This window comes from Brachionichthys hirsutus, chromosome 8 (genome assembly GCF_040956055.1).
Source record: "Brachionichthys hirsutus isolate HB-005 chromosome 8, CSIRO-AGI_Bhir_v1, whole genome shotgun sequence".
Lineage (NCBI taxonomy): Eukaryota > Metazoa > Chordata > Actinopteri > Lophiiformes > Brachionichthyidae > Brachionichthys > Brachionichthys hirsutus.
Window position 1 is genome coordinate 7,895,391 of NC_090904.1, and position 18,343 is coordinate 7,913,733.

The 18,343-nt window shown below is 44.1% G+C and overlaps 2 protein-coding genes across 2 annotated transcripts; both read left to right on the plus strand.

Annotated features, from left to right (window-relative positions):
• Positions 1 to 385: 385 nt before the first annotated feature.
• Positions 386 to 7,491, plus strand: LOC137898095 (S-adenosylhomocysteine hydrolase-like protein 1). Its single transcript, XM_068742089.1, has 17 exons — positions 386 to 565; positions 2,023 to 2,134; positions 2,277 to 2,420; positions 2,575 to 2,675; positions 2,958 to 3,060; positions 3,605 to 3,699; positions 4,046 to 4,152; positions 4,252 to 4,368; positions 5,074 to 5,137; positions 5,347 to 5,435; positions 5,632 to 5,702; positions 5,782 to 5,876; positions 6,019 to 6,117; positions 6,459 to 6,527; positions 6,656 to 6,734; positions 6,878 to 6,998; positions 7,449 to 7,491. Exons 1-17 carry the CDS (start codon positions 386 to 388, stop codon positions 7,489 to 7,491), a joined length of 1,689 nt encoding a protein of 562 aa, XP_068598190.1.
• Positions 7,492 to 10,163: 2,672 nt separating this feature from the next.
• strip1 (striatin interacting protein 1) lies at positions 10,164 to 17,341 on the plus strand. Its single transcript, XM_068742769.1, has 20 exons — positions 10,164 to 10,274; positions 11,110 to 11,179; positions 11,267 to 11,341; positions 11,425 to 11,559; positions 11,678 to 11,798; positions 11,997 to 12,172; positions 12,253 to 12,380; positions 12,465 to 12,647; positions 13,040 to 13,260; positions 13,380 to 13,445; positions 13,552 to 13,615; positions 13,695 to 13,766; positions 13,950 to 14,024; positions 14,265 to 14,362; positions 14,827 to 14,953; positions 15,131 to 15,231; positions 15,333 to 15,399; positions 15,494 to 15,598; positions 15,706 to 15,910; positions 16,168 to 17,341. Exons 1-20 carry the CDS (start codon positions 10,164 to 10,166, stop codon positions 16,413 to 16,415), a joined length of 2,448 nt encoding a protein of 815 aa, XP_068598870.1. The 3' UTR covers positions 16,416 to 17,341.
• Positions 17,342 to 18,343: the final 1,002 nt, after the last annotated feature.

Consider the following 18,343-nt stretch of genomic DNA (forward strand, 5'->3'; position numbering starts at 1 on the left):
CGCGTTAAGTAGCCCAAACAATCATAAACCCAACGCGACGCGAGTGTGTCTGTTAGTTATCCGAGGTTCAGTGAACGCAGCTTGAATAAATTAAACGCCCCTTCGGTCTCGATGGTTACCGCCCACAAAGCTGCTCAGCCGGATGACAGCTGAGCCGGGAGGCTATCCTATCCTATCCTATCCTATCCGCCGCCGCGTCTAAATAGACAGTGGGTCGATAAACAATAAAACGAAGTGGACCATTAAATACAGTCACTCGGGTTTTTACATCCGGTTTGGTTTTTTTTTTGTTTTTACGCGCATTTAATCTGAAAGCCTCTCTATCGCGGCGCGCTCTGCTGCTAGCTAGCAGCTCGGGGGATATCACCGGTATTAAAACGTTAACATGTCAGACCCGGCCGGCGAGGCGAAGCTGGAGACCAAACAGGCCAGCAAAGAGGCGAAAGAGAGCGAGAACGTGGCGGAGAAATACTCCGCTATGACTGTCGGCAAGAACAGCGACACGAACGTGGCGGAGCTGTCGTCCGCCTTCGGCGCCGTCCCCGCGCACAAGCCGGTCAAAAAGGTAAAGCTTCTCAACTCGGCCCGAGTAACGCAGTAACGTTACCTGACTTACCGGTACCTGCGTTACAAAATGCGTTACAACCGCCTGCAGGAAGCATGCAAGACATGCCTCTGTTAGTGGATCAACTGCAGTCTCGTATGCGTCATCGATCAGGAAGACTGGTTCAGGTTTCTTTCACCTAGTTTGCTCAATTTCCCCAAATATTCAATGCAGGAAACGAGAAACGAAAGAAAGTTCTGAACTGACACTCTCCAGGAACAAGGAAGGCTTGCATCCGGACACCGAGTGGGAATATACTGTACAGTTAAAGACAAAATGTACATTCTGAGATCATTTTTGGGTCAATCCCCACTGGGTCTGTCCCCACAAGGTCACCATAGGTCATCCATCGTTCGCACTGTGTTGATGCTCCCTTAATGAGCTGACGGCTCTTCGCTCTGATCTTCCTCGCTCCAAATGAAGTAAAGCGATTTAAGATATAATTAATTGACTGGAAGCGTGTCGCTGACTTTATTAAATATGAACTGTTTATGAGTTTCCATCATGACGGTAAAACGAATCCGGACGTGCAACAGAAGCCGAAGGCGACGGCACAACTTCCAACGCGCCTTCTGAACGCAGCTTTAATGCTGGGATAGCGGAAATTACATTTAGATTGCTGTACATGATACTCTGGCAGGCTTGTCAATCAGCTGTAAACTCAGCCCGAAGTTTATATGTCGGCCTCCTCATAGTTGTTTCACATCCTCATTCTCTTCTTGGGAGGAATTTAATTCGCACTGAACGCTGCGTTGCCTTTTTTTAAATCTCAAATAGACGTTTTTCTGAACTCGGTCGTGCTCACCGAGTCCGTGTGCGATTAGGAAAGATGCGTGGCTAAGAGCTGATGCTGCAGCTGCCGCTGGCAAATGGTTAAACAGAAATGGGGTCACGGTAACACACACACACACACACACACACACACTGTCATTCACATGTTACTGATTTTAATGGTCCTAGAAAGATCAGAATATTCTCCGAGTATCTCGGTTCATTTGGGGTCGTGCTTGTGCTCCGGTGCATATACATTGTCTAAGACGATGATGTCACAGCACTTAGAGGAAGTAAAAAAAAAAAAAAAAATCAAACTGGGTCATGTTGCTTCAATGCACGTAACCCTGCAGAAAACAATCAGGTTACTGTGATAGAAAAGTTATCTGACCACATATCAACCGAGGTACAGACAAGGAAAACGCCACGCCTTCCTGCAAACGCACACGCACACACACACACGCACGCGCGCTTTTGTCCAACAAAGAACGCATTCTAGTACGAACAGGGCGCTCGTATTGCTTGAGCGTCTTTAGCAATGATGCTCGTTGTCAAAGCAGCGGCCCAGCAATCATAAAGACTCATTTAAAACCACGTATGAAAATATTACGTGTGCAGTGTGTGACATAATAGTTTCCTTCAAACAGCAAATCCAGTTTGTGGAGGACAAGCAGGAGTTCAGCAGGTTCCCCACCAAAGCGGGTCGGCGCTCCCTGTCCCGCTCCATCTCTCAGTCTTCCACGGACAGCTACAGCTCCGGTAGGACGCCGAGACAGATCTATTGGCTCTCGCTCTGTCCTATTATTTATTCTCATTTTCTTTCATTTGGCCTCAGTTTCCTCCTGGGAGCCTTTAATTTGCTGAGCTTTTGAGAGTTCTTTTTTTATTCTATTTTTTACAGCTGCATCCTACACGGATAGCTCCGACGATGAGAGCTCTCCGCGAGACAAAGCTCAGGTCAACGCTAAGGGCAGCAGCGATTTCTGCGTTAAGAACATCAAGCAGGGCGAGTTTGGACGGCGGGAGATTGAGATTGCAGAACAAGGTGAGAGCCTTGAAGGAGCTTCGTCTAAATGCACCGCGTGTGCCGCGTTCACATCAAGCGTCATTTAGTAGATATCAGATATTTGTTTTTTGTACTCGTCTGTGTTGCTGCTCTTTCCCTCGTTCACCCGTTTTTGTTGTTCTCTCGTTCTCAGATATGTCGGCGCTCATCTCGCTCAGGAAGCGAGCACAAAGCGAGAAACCCTTGGCAGGTGCCAAAATTGTGGGCTGCACTCACATCACTGCCCAGACTGCAGTAAGAGTTCTTTTTTTTTTTGACTTTGAGCATCAACAAGCCGAGCAAAGACTCCCTCCAGAGAGATAAATATCTCTGAATCAGAATTCCAGTCACCGTTTTCCGACTGACTTCGCTTTGCTTTGCAATGCAAAAGAATATTAAATGGATCAAAGTGTTGAGAAGCATTTAAATTTCCTTTAAACATACAAATAGTTGTCTTTCGGGGGCGGATCTAAGCTGTGTTATTGAATCCACTTAGAAGGACTCATTTGGGGTCGGTGTTCCTCCGTGTTCTTGCAGGTTCTGATTGAGACTCTCGTGGCTCTTGGGGCCCAGTGCCGCTGGACTGCATGTAACATCTACTCTACCCAGAACGAGGTGGCTGCTGCTCTGTCGGAGGCCGGTAAGCGAGCGGGCGGGCGAAGCGAAGAACGTTTCGTTGCGGAGGATGAGTCCAGGCAGGACTCTGGATATTAAAATCACGCCCGTTGCCACGTGGGCGTCTCGTGTGTTTTGCAACGACGGGATGCTGCTTGGAAATGTGAGATGAACTAATGGAAATCAGCCCCGTGGAGAAAATGCTAAGACGTAAATGAAGCCTTTCGGTGAAGTAACGGCGCCACGTGAGCCTTTTATCTCGGTCTCTAGGAGACGGCTAAAGCATCCGCAGTGGAGCCGGGGGGGGGGGGTGTATGTGAGTGAGATGGTGACTTCACAGCTACTCCTCAGTGAGAGATGTTTAACCTTTCACTAAAGGTTTCCCTTTTAACTCGGAGCCACTTCAGAGTCGTGCTCCATCGTGTTCTTTCACGCTAACCGTGTTCACATTCTCGGTCGACTCCTGAGAAATACGCAACGTAGAATTATTTCAGTGCAAATAATTGTGCGCCGCACTGGACGCCACACCGACGTGATCGTCGATGTCATGCTTTTCTGCTGTGCTTCAGGGGTGGCTGTGTTTGCCTGGAAGGGGGAGTCTGAGGATGACTTCTGGTGGTGCATCGATCGCTGTGCCAACGCTGAGGGATGGCAGCCCAACATGGTAGGGAGGAACGTATCCATGTTGATCTTCTGTGTGTGATGATAGACGGTGATCAGTGAGTTGTCTAGCCAAGGGGTGTCCGAACTGTTCCGTGGAGGGCCGAGACGCTGCAGGTGTTCCTTCCCAGAAGAGAGAAGAGATGGTTGGAAAGAAAACCTGGAGCGGCTCGGCCCTCCGTGGAACAGTTTGGACACACCTGATCCAGGCAAATCGATACGTAGTTTATATGTCTCACAAGAAATACATTTGTCTTGGTAATAGTTTTTAAGTATGAGCTTTAAATATTGAAACTTTAATTTTCATAATGTAAATACTGTTTTTTTTTTTTTTTTTTTATCTCTGTGAGGTCCTTGATGATGGAGGAGACTTGACACACTGGATGTACAAGAAATACCCCAATGTTTTCAAGAAGATCAGGGGCATCGTGGAGGAGAGCGTCACCGGGGTTCACAGGTAAGTCACTTCCTACGAGATGTACACGAACTATAAAGGATTCGGTTCACACCCAAAGCCACACACACACACACACACACACAACCTTCTACTTTTCAGGTTGTATCAGCTTTCCAAAGCTGGAAAACTGTGCGTACCTGCTATGAATGTCAACGACTCCGTGACGAAGCAGAAGTTTGACAACCTGTACTGCTGCAGAGAGTCAATCTTGGACGGGTGAGTGAGATTCGGTTTGATCTAATCTTTGGTCTCGGGGGGGGGGGGGGGGGGGTCCATCAGGTGTCGAGGCGCTGCGCAGCTTTGTTAATAAACTGCCGCACGAGTTGAGAAGGAACCATTATTCTGAAGAAAATGCGTTTAGCATAGCCTTTCCTCTGCTGCTGGGTCATCAGCTGCTCCGTGTGACTTTTGCAGGGATGTTGCTGGTATCCCAGAACAGCTGGTCCACCCGTCACAAATCCCCTCCATGGTTTTCCTTTGAACTGCTCCCAAACTGCACGCGCTACAAAGTTAAACACCAAGTTGCGTTTAGTACCCTGTCAATGATTGCCCCGGGGGGCATATATAGTGTCTGTTACCCTTAACAATGTCAACACATCTCTGCATGGGCGCCTCACACTTTTCCACACACTCAAGATTTATGGTATTACTGATCTTTGCACCTTTTTTTTTACTAAAAGATTTGTGGTAGTGGGATATTAAATGAGACTGATATGTGTAGTGTTAACTTTATTATATTCCACGGACTTCCCATATTACTGAGGACTCTTTGAAGTTAAGGCAGGCCTTTTTTGGGGCGAACGGAGTGAAATAGCATTTTACAGGTATCGGTGTTAAGTTGCCAGATTTTGTGAAGGATCCAGGCTGTTCGGCTTTACCACCTAAAGATTCACTGATTTTTCTCTTCTGGAATCTTTCCAGCTTGAAGAGAACGACAGATGTCATGTTCGGAGGCAAACAAGTGGTCGTATGTGGGTATGGTGAGGTGAGGTACTTTCTGTAGCATTAACCTGCCACATGTATCTTAATCATAAAGCTGACGTTTCCAGGGAATTGAGATTAGTAGACTTCCTGTGATCAATATATAAATCTTCGGTAGTTTAAATATTGTCTTTAATATGTCTTTTACATAGCCAGGATAATTTGCATACGTTCCCCGTGTGAGGCATCCTGTGCATCATCACGTCTTTGCAGGTTGGGAAAGGTTGTTCCGCCGCTCTGAAAGCTCTGGGAGCCGTCGTCTACGTAACGGAGGTGGATCCTATCTGTGGGCTGCAGGCCTGGTGAGGAAAACGAGAGAGGACCCATAGTGGGACAGCAAGTTCAGTTCGTGGTGTAACAAACATTATTGGAAGGTGGTTAACTCGGACTGACTTCATTAGTGCAACGCGAAGCCCGGCCCTTCAGCTCGCGAATAAGAAAGGCTTTCCCCTTCGTCTCTGCTGAACACTTTTACTTTCTACCGTGTCGTACAAACAGTATGGATGGATTCAGGGTGGTCAAACTGAACGAGGTCATTCGCCAGGTCGACGTCATCATAACATGCACTGGTAAAGCAAAACACGGACGAGGGGCTGCGTTTCGATGGCCGTCCGTTCCAAACGAAGGCGTGCGCTTGCCTTTCTTTAGGGAACAAGAATGTCGTGACCAGAGACCAACTCGATCGGGTGAAAAACGGCTCCATTGTCTGCAACATGGGCCATTCCAACACGGAGATTGACGTGGTGAGTTAGCGCTTGTAGTGAGAGCGTGTTTGAACCAGCAGCATACAGCTGGTCCTCGCTCAACGGCGGAGTTACGTTCCAAAGACCCCGTCGCTAAACGAACCCCCCCCCCCCCCACCGTTGTTTGTCTCCCCGCTCGCAGGCGAGCCTTCGCACCCCTGAGCTGACCTGGGAGAGAGTGCGCTCTCAGGTTGATCACGTCATTTGGCCCGATGGAAAGAGGATCATCCTTCTGGCTGAGGTAGTAAATACAAAATATGAGATGCGTTTTGAAAATGACTTCTGGTTAAACTTCCTTGTCCAGGTTTTAATCTCATTTGCATGAATAAACGGTGACTAACGGTACGTTAACTTGCAGCATAGGACATAAACGGAACTACTACCACAACTCAGGAAGGCTCCTTATTTCTGCAACAGTACTTTACATTACGGTGAATGTAGTGATGAGCATGCGTACGCTTTCTCTTGAGCAGCACCGTGCTGTCGTCTTTAGATCAAAGGTGTCATTAGATTCTACCAGCAGTATTGAAGCAGGCTGTTAAAATGCCTGCCTCCTTGATGACGGAGTCTTTTCCTCCGCAGGGACGTCTCCTGAACCTCAGCTGCTCTACGGTCCCGACGTTTGTCCTGTCCATCACAGCCACCACTCAGGTAACGGCGCTATGAAACAGCCCGGCCATTAAGTCATCAACCGGTCGTTCAGTCCAGTTATTATTCACCACCACGCGTGTTTTAGTGCGTCCTGCTTCACCAGTCTGACGCGCCGTGTCTGTGTTCAGGCGCTGGCACTAATCGAGTTGTACAACGCTCCTGAGGCGCGGTACAAGCAGGATGTGTATTTGCTTCCTAAGAAGATGGGTGAGCCACCTGTAGACGCTCGATGACCCCTCCCTATGACCCCCCCGATGACCCCGTGCTGCCGCCGCCCCGGCTGCGACCTCAGAGCGCGTCGTGCTGATCCACGTCTGACTGTCTCAGTAAATCTTTTAAATGTATTTCAGACGAATACGTCGCCAGCCTGCATCTGGCCACTTTCGAAGCTCACCTGACCGAACTTACAGACGAGCAGGCAAAATACCTGGGCCTGAATAAGAACGGCCCTTTTAAACCAAACTACTACAGGTACAGTATAGTAATGCTTGTTTACCGATTACCACAGACCAGTGCACTGGTTAATGAACCGGTAACGGTAACAAAAGCGGTCAGGAAGATGAATTAATTAATTTTAGAGATGATTAAAATATCAAAATGACCACCTAGAGTGGGAGTGCGTTTGGATGTTTGTGTCACCAGTCAAGTCCTGACGTATTTAATAGTAAATGATAATATATTTGTGTAGGTTTAAGTATCACCCAACTAAACTTTCTGTTTTTAATCACAGGTATTAGTCTGCAGCGGAACCAGCCCTTGGCAAACCTGAATGTCAACGGTACCCAGTGTCATCCACCCATGAGACGAGAGAAGGCTTTTACCTGGGTTGTGTTTGATCCTCTTCACAGGATGCGTAGTTTATGTTTCGGCATTTATTTTACTGGTCACGGCAATTTTTGCTTCTCTCGCTGCTTCCCACAGAAATAAGCGTGGCACGCTGCTTGGCTACGACGGTAAAGCGTAACCACACGCCACTCGTTTGTGTTGTGTTTGGCTCGATTTGCTTCCAGACAGTTTGGCTCTTTGATCATTTTAAGCTTCTGGTAGCTTTTCAGTCACGTATCAATAAATTGTGCCAAGTAGCTGCGGCAGGGACGGGTTATAGTTGTGAAATGTTAATGGCTATTTGTTTAACTGGTTAAATTAGCATTAAGCAATAGTTTTGATTGTAAGAATTGTTCAAATGCTTCATACGGGGAAAAGGGTCTCTTCAGATTCCAAACAGTCAAAACTCTGAAACTCACCAGCTTTTTAACCTTTTTTTTTTTAGGGTTGTGAGTTCTGAACCCTCGCAGACCCCACAGATTTCTCCTTTGATTGTGAAGATCGTGATTAAATCTGCCTGAAAAGCCTGTAATCTGAGCCCTTCATTAGCTTCTTTTTGACACTTATCAACTTCCTGTTTGTGCCGCCCGACCTTACTTAAAATGACACTCCAGATGTTTCTCAGAAGGAACTGGACCAAATTGAACCTAAAAGGCAAATGACTATTGGAAATAAATTAATCAGGTGAGCAGAAATGTGAATATGAAATGTCGGGATCTCTATGCTGGATGTTGACTTTGTGCAATTTATTTCTTGCAAATGAGCCATAACGACTTTACAATGTGATTGTGAGCCTGGATTGCGTTTGTTTCTGCCCTAGTGCTTGAAATGGCTTTAAAGTTTTCTGTCTGCTTTGTTACATTACTCCCGTAAAGAAATGTTGTATCACCTTCCTTATCAATGCTAAAAAATAGATAGATATATACTTTATTATTCACGGGCGGAATTCTGTAAATGTACCGGTAGGCATCTATAGCAAATAAGAAGACGGTCTGGTGTTTATTTTCTTGGAGAGATGTATAAAATTAGAATGGGCCATTTATCTAAAATGACCTTTAAATGTATTTTATTATTAGAGCAGCACTCACTAACCTCGGTGTCGTTCTTATGACGTCATTATTTGCAGTCGAACTGTAAAAAATGCACTCGTTTTAGCGCATTTGATACTCTGCGGCTACGTTGAGGCTGCTAAGCCGATGTCAAAGGTATTTGCTGAGGTATTTGACTCTGTTTTTTATAATATCACAGGAATTATATCTGGTGTTAAATAAATGACGCATTTCTATGGAAGATTTTAGCAACAAAAATATAAGCTTAAATATCCAAATGCTCTTGTCCTAAACACGAGTAAGCTTCTTTTCTTACATTTACTTTACGTACAGTAGATGACTGTTTTAGCTGTACCTTCTGTATTATCTCGTAGTATTGCATTATTATAGGTAATCTAAAATATGGTGTTCTTTCACTGCTTATGAAGCTTGATCACTGTTTTGTAATGAATTGACAAGCTTGTTAAACTACTTCTCAATGTTAACTTTTGTTCAAATTGGTGGTTGCATTAAATGACCTAATTGAGTGACTGTGTTTTATGTAGACTATGCAGTGTGCTGCTCATAGATCTAACATGCTTTATTTCATGCTTGTAGTCTGTGATGTGATTTTTCTCCAAACCAAATGTAATTCCTGTCTCCATCAGGTTTCTTTTTTTGAATGCTGTCTAAACTTTTTCGATGTGTTCATTTATTTTTTCTTGGTATCCTTTTGCTTTGCAAAAACCTGAACATCATCCACAGAGTTACAGGAAATTCTTGTTTTATTTTTGCAGTAATTTCCTTTTTAATAAGATCCATTTTGTGTGTGCCACTTTTGCTGTTTAATTGTATAATAAGCTACTTTTTGCTTCTATGGAACGCTTGTACCTTTTACACGAGCAGCTTTAAGGACATTACAGCCATAGATATTCAGCGACGACATCGCTGTCAGCACGATGAGCGCAGTAACCATTCTGGTTAGTTGACAGTAACTTGTGACTCACTTAGTAATTCATACTGCCAGATATAACTGTCCTTGTTCAAGCATAGCGATCGATACGCAACAATCCTGTTCATTCTAGGATACTTTGAGAGCTATGCAGCGAAAAACATTTCCCTTGTGTCAAATCTGCTGACCAATGAAGAAACTTGTATTTTAGCTGCAGTGTGTACTTGTTATATTGCTTTTAAGTATATGTCGCATCCCATTTTTCTTTCTTGTAACAATCAAAGCTTCAAACATTACTTGCATTGTGTTTTGCTACTTTACCTTTTCCCACCTTATCTTTTAACTCTTAAATGTGTCTTAACCTGAATTTAAACTTGATTTCAGATGACGAATGAATGAATGTCATTATTTGAGCATATAGCCTCTCAAACGGAAATAGATAAGAATACCACTGTGATTTGTTCTGATAAAAATTATATTAAATGTTTTTTCAACAATTTCTTTGCACAGCTCCCTTTAATAAACTACTGTCTGAATTTGAAAATGTCCCGGATGCATAATTTCTCACAGACAAACAAAAACGATACTTGTTGTAGTACTACTAGCAATTGATTGTGGAATATTTATCAATGAGGACATTTCACGTCTGGATATTTATTGCACAGCTGGCATTCTGTCACTGTACCACACGACAATATAGTATTTGTTTGTATACGTCCACGCTTTTAAATATTTACAGACAGGTCATGGAATAAAGTTACATTGAAAATATAAAAAAAAGGTCAGACGGCTCCACAACATCTCGCGAGAGGATAGAGAGCTAAAAGAAATATGGACGTCTTTGGAAATGGGGCTGGTCTTCCTCTAAACAATAAACAGAGAGCTATGCTACCTAATAAAAGCCGGGGCGAGTTTACCCGCAACCCGAGAAAGGATTCAGAGGTAAAGAGCCACGACTGGAGCTTCGTGATTAGTCTGTCGGTGTTTTCTTAACCGAGGCAGGGTTTGCCTTTAACGCGTAGCTTTAGCTAGCGCTAGCTCTAAAGAGCCAGCGAAGCTAACTGATTTTCAAACCCCAGCCGAGGCTCCAGAGATTGTTCCGGCAATGGGCCTGACGTTATGTGCGCGGCATCCGATTTGTTGGCCTGTCTTTATAAATCCGGAATAGCGGTGTAGCTTAGCAAAAGCTATCTCGTTTATGTCAATCTCAGGATAGCCTGGAGACAGCCTTTTGTCAGGAGTCCAGTTAGTATAGTCGACGACGAATTCTCAACATTCTGCTCGTGAACAGGTGTCTTTATAAAGTTTATATATTGTGTTGGTTTGCGTTTTAAATTTCTTTTTTTTTTTAAACCAAAAATGTCCTCCTGCAGTCTGCTCATAATACATCAAGTTGTCAATAGTAGAAGACTAGAAGTAGCCGTAGAGCGTCGGTATGACTCCAGCTGTCATTTAATTGTGTAGATAACATTTTTGCTTTTAAAATTGTTCTTCGGTGATGTGCTTTACTAAATCTAATCAGTTTCTAAACATTCTCTGACAATAATTGGGCTCTGATTGAGGTCAAACGAACACAATAGATCAGTCGTATTCTGGTTATGCATAGATAGAGTTTTGTGTGTCTAAACTGTTCAACAAATTCATTGTTGTCTTTAGTTAGGTGGTCAGAAAAGGTGCGTGTGCGTGTGCGTGTGTGTGTGTGCCTGTGTGTGTGTGTGTGTGTGTGTGTGCGCGTGCGCGTGCGCGTGCTACATCATGAATCATGAAATGTGCACAGGGGCCGTCTGAATCTCCAGACCTGGAGTTTCTATATGCTGATACAGACAAGTGGACTGCAGAGCTGTCAGGTGCGTTTTGGTGATTGATTGATTGATTGATTCGTTTTCACACTTTGTGTGTTTGAGTTGTTTGCTTGTTGTTAATGCGTCTTTCAGAGCTGTATAGTTACACCGAAGGACCAGAGTTTGCGCTCAACAGGAAGTGCTTTGAGGTGGAGTTTGAAACGTATGGTAAGCGGTTTGTTGTGAACGGTTCGTCTCGCCTCGGACGAAGAGGAGCGTCTGTCTCACCTCCACCTCCTCTGTGTCTTTAGTCTCTGATAAGAAGTGGACGGAGCTGGACGCGGCTCACCACAGAGCTTATGCCATGCGCCTGTTGGACGGTCTGGAGGTGATTGCCCGGGACAAGAGATTGAAGGTTGCTAGAGCTATTCTGTACATGGCCCAGGGTGAGTTCACATTACTTTGACCGATTCTGATGCAAATGAACAGTAATAAGAGAATGAATGATCAAGCAGGCTGTTTTATTCTCGGTTCTTTCTCTGAACATTTTGTTTTCCCCTTCAGGAACATTTGCAGAGTGTAGCTCTGAGGCCGAGGTGCAGCACTGGATGAGATACAACATCTTTCTGCTGCTGGACGTCGGGACGCTCTCCGCTCTGGTGGAGCTTCTCAACATGGAGATCGAGTATGTTCTCAGTCCTTTTTTATTCACACTGAAGCCAGGGTTGAACGGTTAAGTCACCCAGAACATAGTGGGAGACCTGAGCGTGGCCTAAGCGCAGTGAGGACAGCGGACATTTGCTGTCTGGCTTTACGCAGCTCCGAGCCTGGAAAACTTTGGGTCTTAAGGAATTGTATGTAACTATCATGTTGTCCCGTTCAGTAACAGCGCTGCCTGTAGCAGTGCCGTCAGGAAACCAGCCATCTCCCTCGCGGACAGCACCGATCTGCGAGTTCTGCTAAACATTATGTACCTGATGGTGGAAACGATACAGCAGGATGATCCAGATGACAAGCCCGAATGGAAAATCATCAGGGAAACGTTCAGAGCAGAATTGGGTAAGTTTCAGCAGGAAAGGCGTGGATGTAAACAAAGAGCTGCTGAGTAAATCACCTCCGCTCCCTCTCTCCTGTCCAAGGATCTCCTCTGTTCAACAACGAGCCCATTTCGGTCATGCTCTTCGGTATGGTTACGAAGTTCTGCAGCGGCCACGCGCCTCACTTTCCGATGAAAAAGGTGTTGCTGCTGTTATGGAAGAGTATACTGGTGAGAGAGAGAGAGGAAAAAAGATCTGCCAAGACAGAAAATACGACAGCAAATAAGAAACGGCTGAACGTTCGCCCCTTTCAGTTCACGCTCGGAGGGTTCGAGCAGCTCCAAAGCATCAAAGTTCACAGGCGCGAGGAGCTGGGCCTCCCGCCCCTCCCTGAAGACAGCATTCGAGTCATCCGGAGCATGAGGGCAGCGTCTCCCCCCGCGTCTGCGTCCGACCTCATAGAACAGCAGCAAAAACGAGCCCGCCGGGAACACAAGGTAGGCGTGTCTGCCAGTCGTGGACGGGGAGGACGGTCTCTCGGTCCATCTGTGTCCAGTTGACATTTGTTCAAACACACGTCTACATACCAATTTAGTTCTAAAAATATTGTTTCAGACACGTTATATTAAATCTGAATGGCTACATTTCAGGTCTCTACATTTTGTTTACTCAAATCACTACTGCTGGAAGTTTTATTTTGGTAAAACTGTCTCTGATTCCAGTTATTATTTTCTACGCATTCAGAATTCTTACCTGATGTTATTGATCGCATGTTTTAAAGGGCAACATCTTGTTTCATTACTTTATAGTGTTGTGCTATATTTTCTACCGGTTGTCTTTTCAAAGATCGGCCTCACTCGCCTTGACGATTTCCCCGTTCCTCACCCAGGCATTGATCAAACAGGACAACCTCGATGCCTTCAATGAAAAAGATCCTTACAAAGCCGACGACTCTCGTGAGGATGAGGACGACAACGACGACAACGACAACTCCATCGAGCCGGAGACCTTCCCTCTGGAGAGGGACGAGGTGATGCCTCCGCCGATGCCTCACCCTCCGTCGGAGAGGATCTCCTTCCCCAAAGGACTGCCCTGGGCTCCTAAAGTCAGGTGCTGCTCAGTCTGATGTATGCTGGTGATGTGTGATGTTTGTTGACAACACTGTGATGCAGCCAATCAGAGCTGGGCCACATCGAGGTCTGCTTGACGATGCCGTTGTTTTCCTACAGAGAAAAGGACATTGAAAACTTCCTTGACTCGAGTAGAAGTAAATTTATCGGTTACACACTTGGAAAGTAAGTCGTCTCCGTTTCATACTGACTTTACTAAACTGGATTGTATTGATTTAGCTAAAACACATGCATTGATTAACTCGGTCTTATTCTCGGGCATGTTGTGCAGTGACACGGATACGGTAGTCGGTTTGCCCAGGCCGATTCATGAGAGCATAAAGACACTAAAGCAGGTACAGCATTGCTAACTGTATATCGCTAAACGGCACTATTGCTGCTAGATTTATCACATAAGCTTTCATCTTTTTGCAGCACAAGTACATCTCCGTTGCTGAGATACAGATTGCAAAGGAGGAGGAGTTTCAGAAAACGCCTCTGTCTGGTGTAAGCAACTATTTTCACGAGTTAATCGCATGTTATAACCTTTGGAATTGGTATTACATCTGTGAGTTGTGTCTTCCTTGCCCTGAATTAAGGGGATTGAATGGAGCTAAACCGCTAAACCTTCAGCTTCTAGTCTAATATTTAATTGTATTGCTATTTTGTGTTTTCTCTCCTCTTCATCAGGGTGAAGAGGAGGTGGAGATGTCCTCCACTGAGCTGCTCTACCAGGGAATTCTGCCCAGTTTGCCTCAATATATGGTTAGTGAGTTTCTCTTTTCTCCATACAGTCCACACTCGGGTGCTATGGACACGGCATTTCTTTATTATTTACACAGTTTATACTTTTTATAGCTAAATGTTCTCTGTAAGTGTGGTGCCAGTATTCTCTGTGGCATACCCGTCTTTCGCGTTCTTTGTTACTAGCATCTGTTTAGCCCGAGCTTCATCTGACTGCTCAAGCAGCCGGCTAACTTTGTTTTGCGTTTTTCTGACTGTCAGATTGCTCTGCTGAAGATCCTGCTCGCGGCTGCTCCAACATCCAAAGCCAAGACGGACTCCATCAACATCCTGGCCGACGTGCTGCCGGAGGAGATGCCGTAAGCGATGAAATATACATATACATATGAGATATTATAACTTTAATTATCGTAAAAATGTTTAGAATTGGATTTGAGTCTTGAAGCGTTGTTATTTGACTATTTTCTACATTTTTATCTGCCCACCGTGAAATGATTCATCAGCATGTCTGTCACTTCATAATTGTTTATGTCTGGATACATTTTTGTAAAATGTGTGTACTAGCGTCGCTAAACCTCTCACATATTTTAATCTTAAGTACAGTAATACCTCGACACACGAGTGTTCCGAGACACCAGCAAACCTGCGAACAAAACTTTGCTTTTTGGCAGCATCAAGGCACAATTAAAGATTGTATAGTCAAGGGTGTGGTTAACCATGATTGGGGTGCACATTTCGGGAACTCTTGCAGTACCCATGTGGTAGTTATACTCTGAAGATCATAAATGATAGGTACTTGATTGGTCATGTCTGACCCCTGCAGGACCACAGTACTGCAAAGCATGAAACTCGGCGTTGATGTCAATCGGCACAAGGAGATCATCGTGAAGGCCATCTCTGCCGTCCTGCTGCTCCTCTTGAAACACTTCAAACTCAACCACATCTACCAAGTAAGAATGTCACACAGTCGTTACGCCACAACTCAGAATGAAGTGTGAATGTATTTGATTTTTCTATACATATTTCAGTGGATTTAATGCAGCTCCTGGAGCTCATCCCTTTTTAATTACGGTAGATTACTTCGACTGAAGGAAATGTAAGTTCATGCCTTTTTATCTTTCTTATAGTTTGAATACATGGCCCAACATCTGGTGTTTGCCAACTGCATCCCACTCATTCTGAAGTTCTTTAACCAGAACATAATGTCTTACATCACAGCTAAAAACAGGTACTGTCTGAGCCTCTTTCAATCACTTAAATCTCGCCTCCTATTTCCAGTAGATATCAGTGAACGTGGCATTTTTCTGTTGTTGTGTTCATTCCCAATAGCATCTCAGTACTCGATTTTCCGTATTGTGTGGTGAATGAACTTCCCGAGTTAACGGCAGAGAGTTTGGTAAGTGCTGTGGAGCTTCAAAAGCTGTGTATTAGTACTGCTCCCACTGCTGATCGGATGTTATTTTTAACATGGCTATTTCGTCTTTTTACAGGAAGCAGGCGACAACAATCAATTTTGCTGGAGGAATTTGTTTTCTTGTATTAACCTGCTGAGGATCCTCAACAAACTGACCAAGTGGAAACACTCCAGAACAATGGTGAACGCTCATAAAGTAGCATTCACTGTCGGATCACGAATGAATCATGCAACACGGGGATTGTGTTTGAGCCCTCATCATCATCATCATCACCTTTTCCCTGCTAGATGCTCGTGGTGTTTAAATCCGCTCCCATCCTGAAGAGGGCGCTGAAGGTCAAGCAGGCCATGATGCAGCTGTACGTCCTTAAGCTGCTCAAAGTGCAGACTAAATACTTGGGACGGCAGTGGAGGAAGAGCAACATGAAGACCATGTCTGCCATCTACCAGAAGGTCCGGCATCGGCTCAACGATGACTGGGCGTACGGAAACGGTGAGCGGGAAACGAGAGCGGAGAGAAGCTTTATGTGGGGGAGAGAGAGTAGAATGAAATACAGGCTGTTTAAGCACTAATACATACTTTGTGTACTGTACATTTATCAGTGATGTCTAGTTCTTTTAATTGAAGTGGGTTTAGTCCTGATTAGGCAAATATTGATCCCTGACGGACTGATGTAATAACTGGTGGATACAATTGTCAGCATCAGACGCTCTGTCCATCTCCTGTTTTTTTTTTCCTCCCCGGAGCAGATCTGGACGCTCGTCCCTGGGACTTCCAGGCTGAGGAGTGCGCTCTGCGGGCCAACATCGAACGCTTCAATAGTCGCCGCTACGACCAGAGCCACAGCAACCCGGACTTCCTGCCCGTGGACAACTGCCTACAAAGTGTTCTGGGACAGCGCGTAGACCTGCCTGAGGACTTCCAAATGAACTATGACCTCTGGCTAGAGCGGGAGGTCTTCTCCAAACCCATTTCATGGGAAGAGCTGCTACAGTGACGATCAACAATGGCCGTCCTCCTCTCAGATGACATTCTATCAGGAGTTCCACCGCGCGCTCACTGACCCACACATTGTTACACATTCTGTGCAGACCGAAGGCGACCGATGGATTTAAATCTCTGGAAATCCTCCGGTACGAACTCATCAGACCAACCAAATGCTTTTTGTGATGAACTTTCCTGCATTAATGCCACCCTCAGTTAAAAAAAAAAACAAAGTTCACTAAAGACCTCTGTAGTGAAAATCCTAATGTGAACTTACGTACACATGACATGCTCTAGTACTGTGCCTCTAACTTGCTACTAAAGGTCAGTGCGTTTGACCTTTGAGCGCTACATGACCGTATGTTCACTCGGATTTTACTGAATTTATTTGTAATACATTGTATTCATTAATCGTCAATCTTTGTTTTTTGTTGAGGAAAGGCTCGGCACTTTGACAGTCTCTGATACTTCTGTTTCTTGTGTGGCGATTTGTGTCTAAATTAAACCGTTAATCGATATCTGAATGGGATAAGTGTTTAGCTAACATCCCCTTTTTGTTTGTTCCGATGCTTTTCAAACGGTTTGAGTTTATTTGTTTTAATGTGTGTAGCTTCCAGATGCCGCCCACAGACCCGTTGCTCTGGCGACCGTTCAGACCTCACCTGACCACCAGGCTGAAGGAAGGAGCAGACTTTTTTTTTTTTTTTAACTAAAAGGCATTACATCATTTTGGCTTTGCTGAATGTGGCTTGATGATGTGAAAGAGATCTTTGGTTGCTCGTCGTTGCTCATTACAGCTGTATTCATTTCATTGCCAGTTAAAGAATCATCCTTTTTCTTTTTCTTTAAAACACTTTTATAAAGCTTAAGGAAATGGGAATATATGTAAATTGGGAATGTATTTATCATGACTTGCTATTTGTTTGATGTTTACTTAAATACTGTAATAAAGATTATAATGTTGGCATGTTGCATTTACTGTTCATTTTTTAAATCTATTTTAAATCCAACCATGAAAAGTAAAAGTGAATCGGAGTTGATCATTCTGGATCCTATTCCGGATGCAATTCGGTAGTACGATAGAGGACCACACCCTAGATGAATGTTTCAAATTCCATAATAATAACCGAGATATTGAACAAATTTCTGGATCTCGATCACGTGGTCGGATCGGGACATCCCTAGTAATTACAGAAAAATGTCAACATCCTCCATTCTAATTTTTCTACTAATAAACTGGTTATTGCAAACTGCTCATCAATAGAATATATTGCTAATAAACCTAATATAAAAAGGGAATGTATGTAATTTCCCTCCAACTGTATTTCATCACCACGTTTCTACACAATGCACACTTATTGTAGACAAAAAATAAACTTTTTCAAATGGCAGTTTTTTTGTTTAAGTTTTGATGCAAAAAAATAACTAAAACTCAGCTTGTTCACGATTTATTGTTAAGATTTTCTTGATGTTCATAGTATTTACAGCATTTTGTCAGCGTTATACAATCAGAACACGGATGAGGGAGCAGAGAGAAGTTGTAAAGGGATGTTTGTAAATGTGTCTTCTGTACAAACACACCCAGCCACAATGAGAGGGAGTACATAGTACACACACACACACACGTTCCAGCATTTATAAGAGTCGTAACATCAAGAGGCAGGGTTTCTGTATTTGTTGCTAACAGACACAAACCCGTCAAGCGTCCTTAAGCCTAAACTTCTCTTAAGTTTAATGATGTGATATTGCTTTTGTTTGATACACGTCTTAAATTTACTATGAGGTCAATAAAACAGATGCTAAAGTTTTGCTGTCCCAGTGGAAAAAGTGCATTAATCACATTCATTATTATTTTATATTACGTTTACTGCTAAAACACTTTACGTTTTAAGACATTAACAGACTATATTCCACACGGATAAAATCTATCTACAAGGAAAA

Excerpts from the sequence above, each read along its gene's own strand:
- LOC137898095 (XM_068742089.1), top strand. The coding sequence starts at position 386 with ATGTCAGACCCGGCCGGCGAGGCGAAGCTGGAGACCAAACAGGCCAGC. Across the intron at positions 6,735-6,877 it reads TTTGCTTCCTAAGAAGATGG|ACGAATACGTCGCCAGCCTG; the intron begins GTGAGCCACCTG and ends AATGTATTTCAG. Across the intron at positions 6,999-7,448 it reads TTTAAACCAAACTACTACAG|AAATAAGCGTGGCACGCTGC; the intron begins GTACAGTATAGT and ends TGCTTCCCACAG.
- strip1 (XM_068742769.1), top strand. The coding sequence starts at position 10,164 with ATGGACGTCTTTGGAAATGGGGCTGGTCTTCCTCTAAACAATAAACAG. Across the intron at positions 11,180-11,266 it reads GTGGACTGCAGAGCTGTCAG|AGCTGTATAGTTACACCGAA; the intron begins GTGCGTTTTGGT and ends TGCGTCTTTCAG. Across the intron at positions 12,648-13,039 it reads GAGCCCGCCGGGAACACAAG|GCATTGATCAAACAGGACAA; the intron begins GTAGGCGTGTCT and ends TTCCTCACCCAG.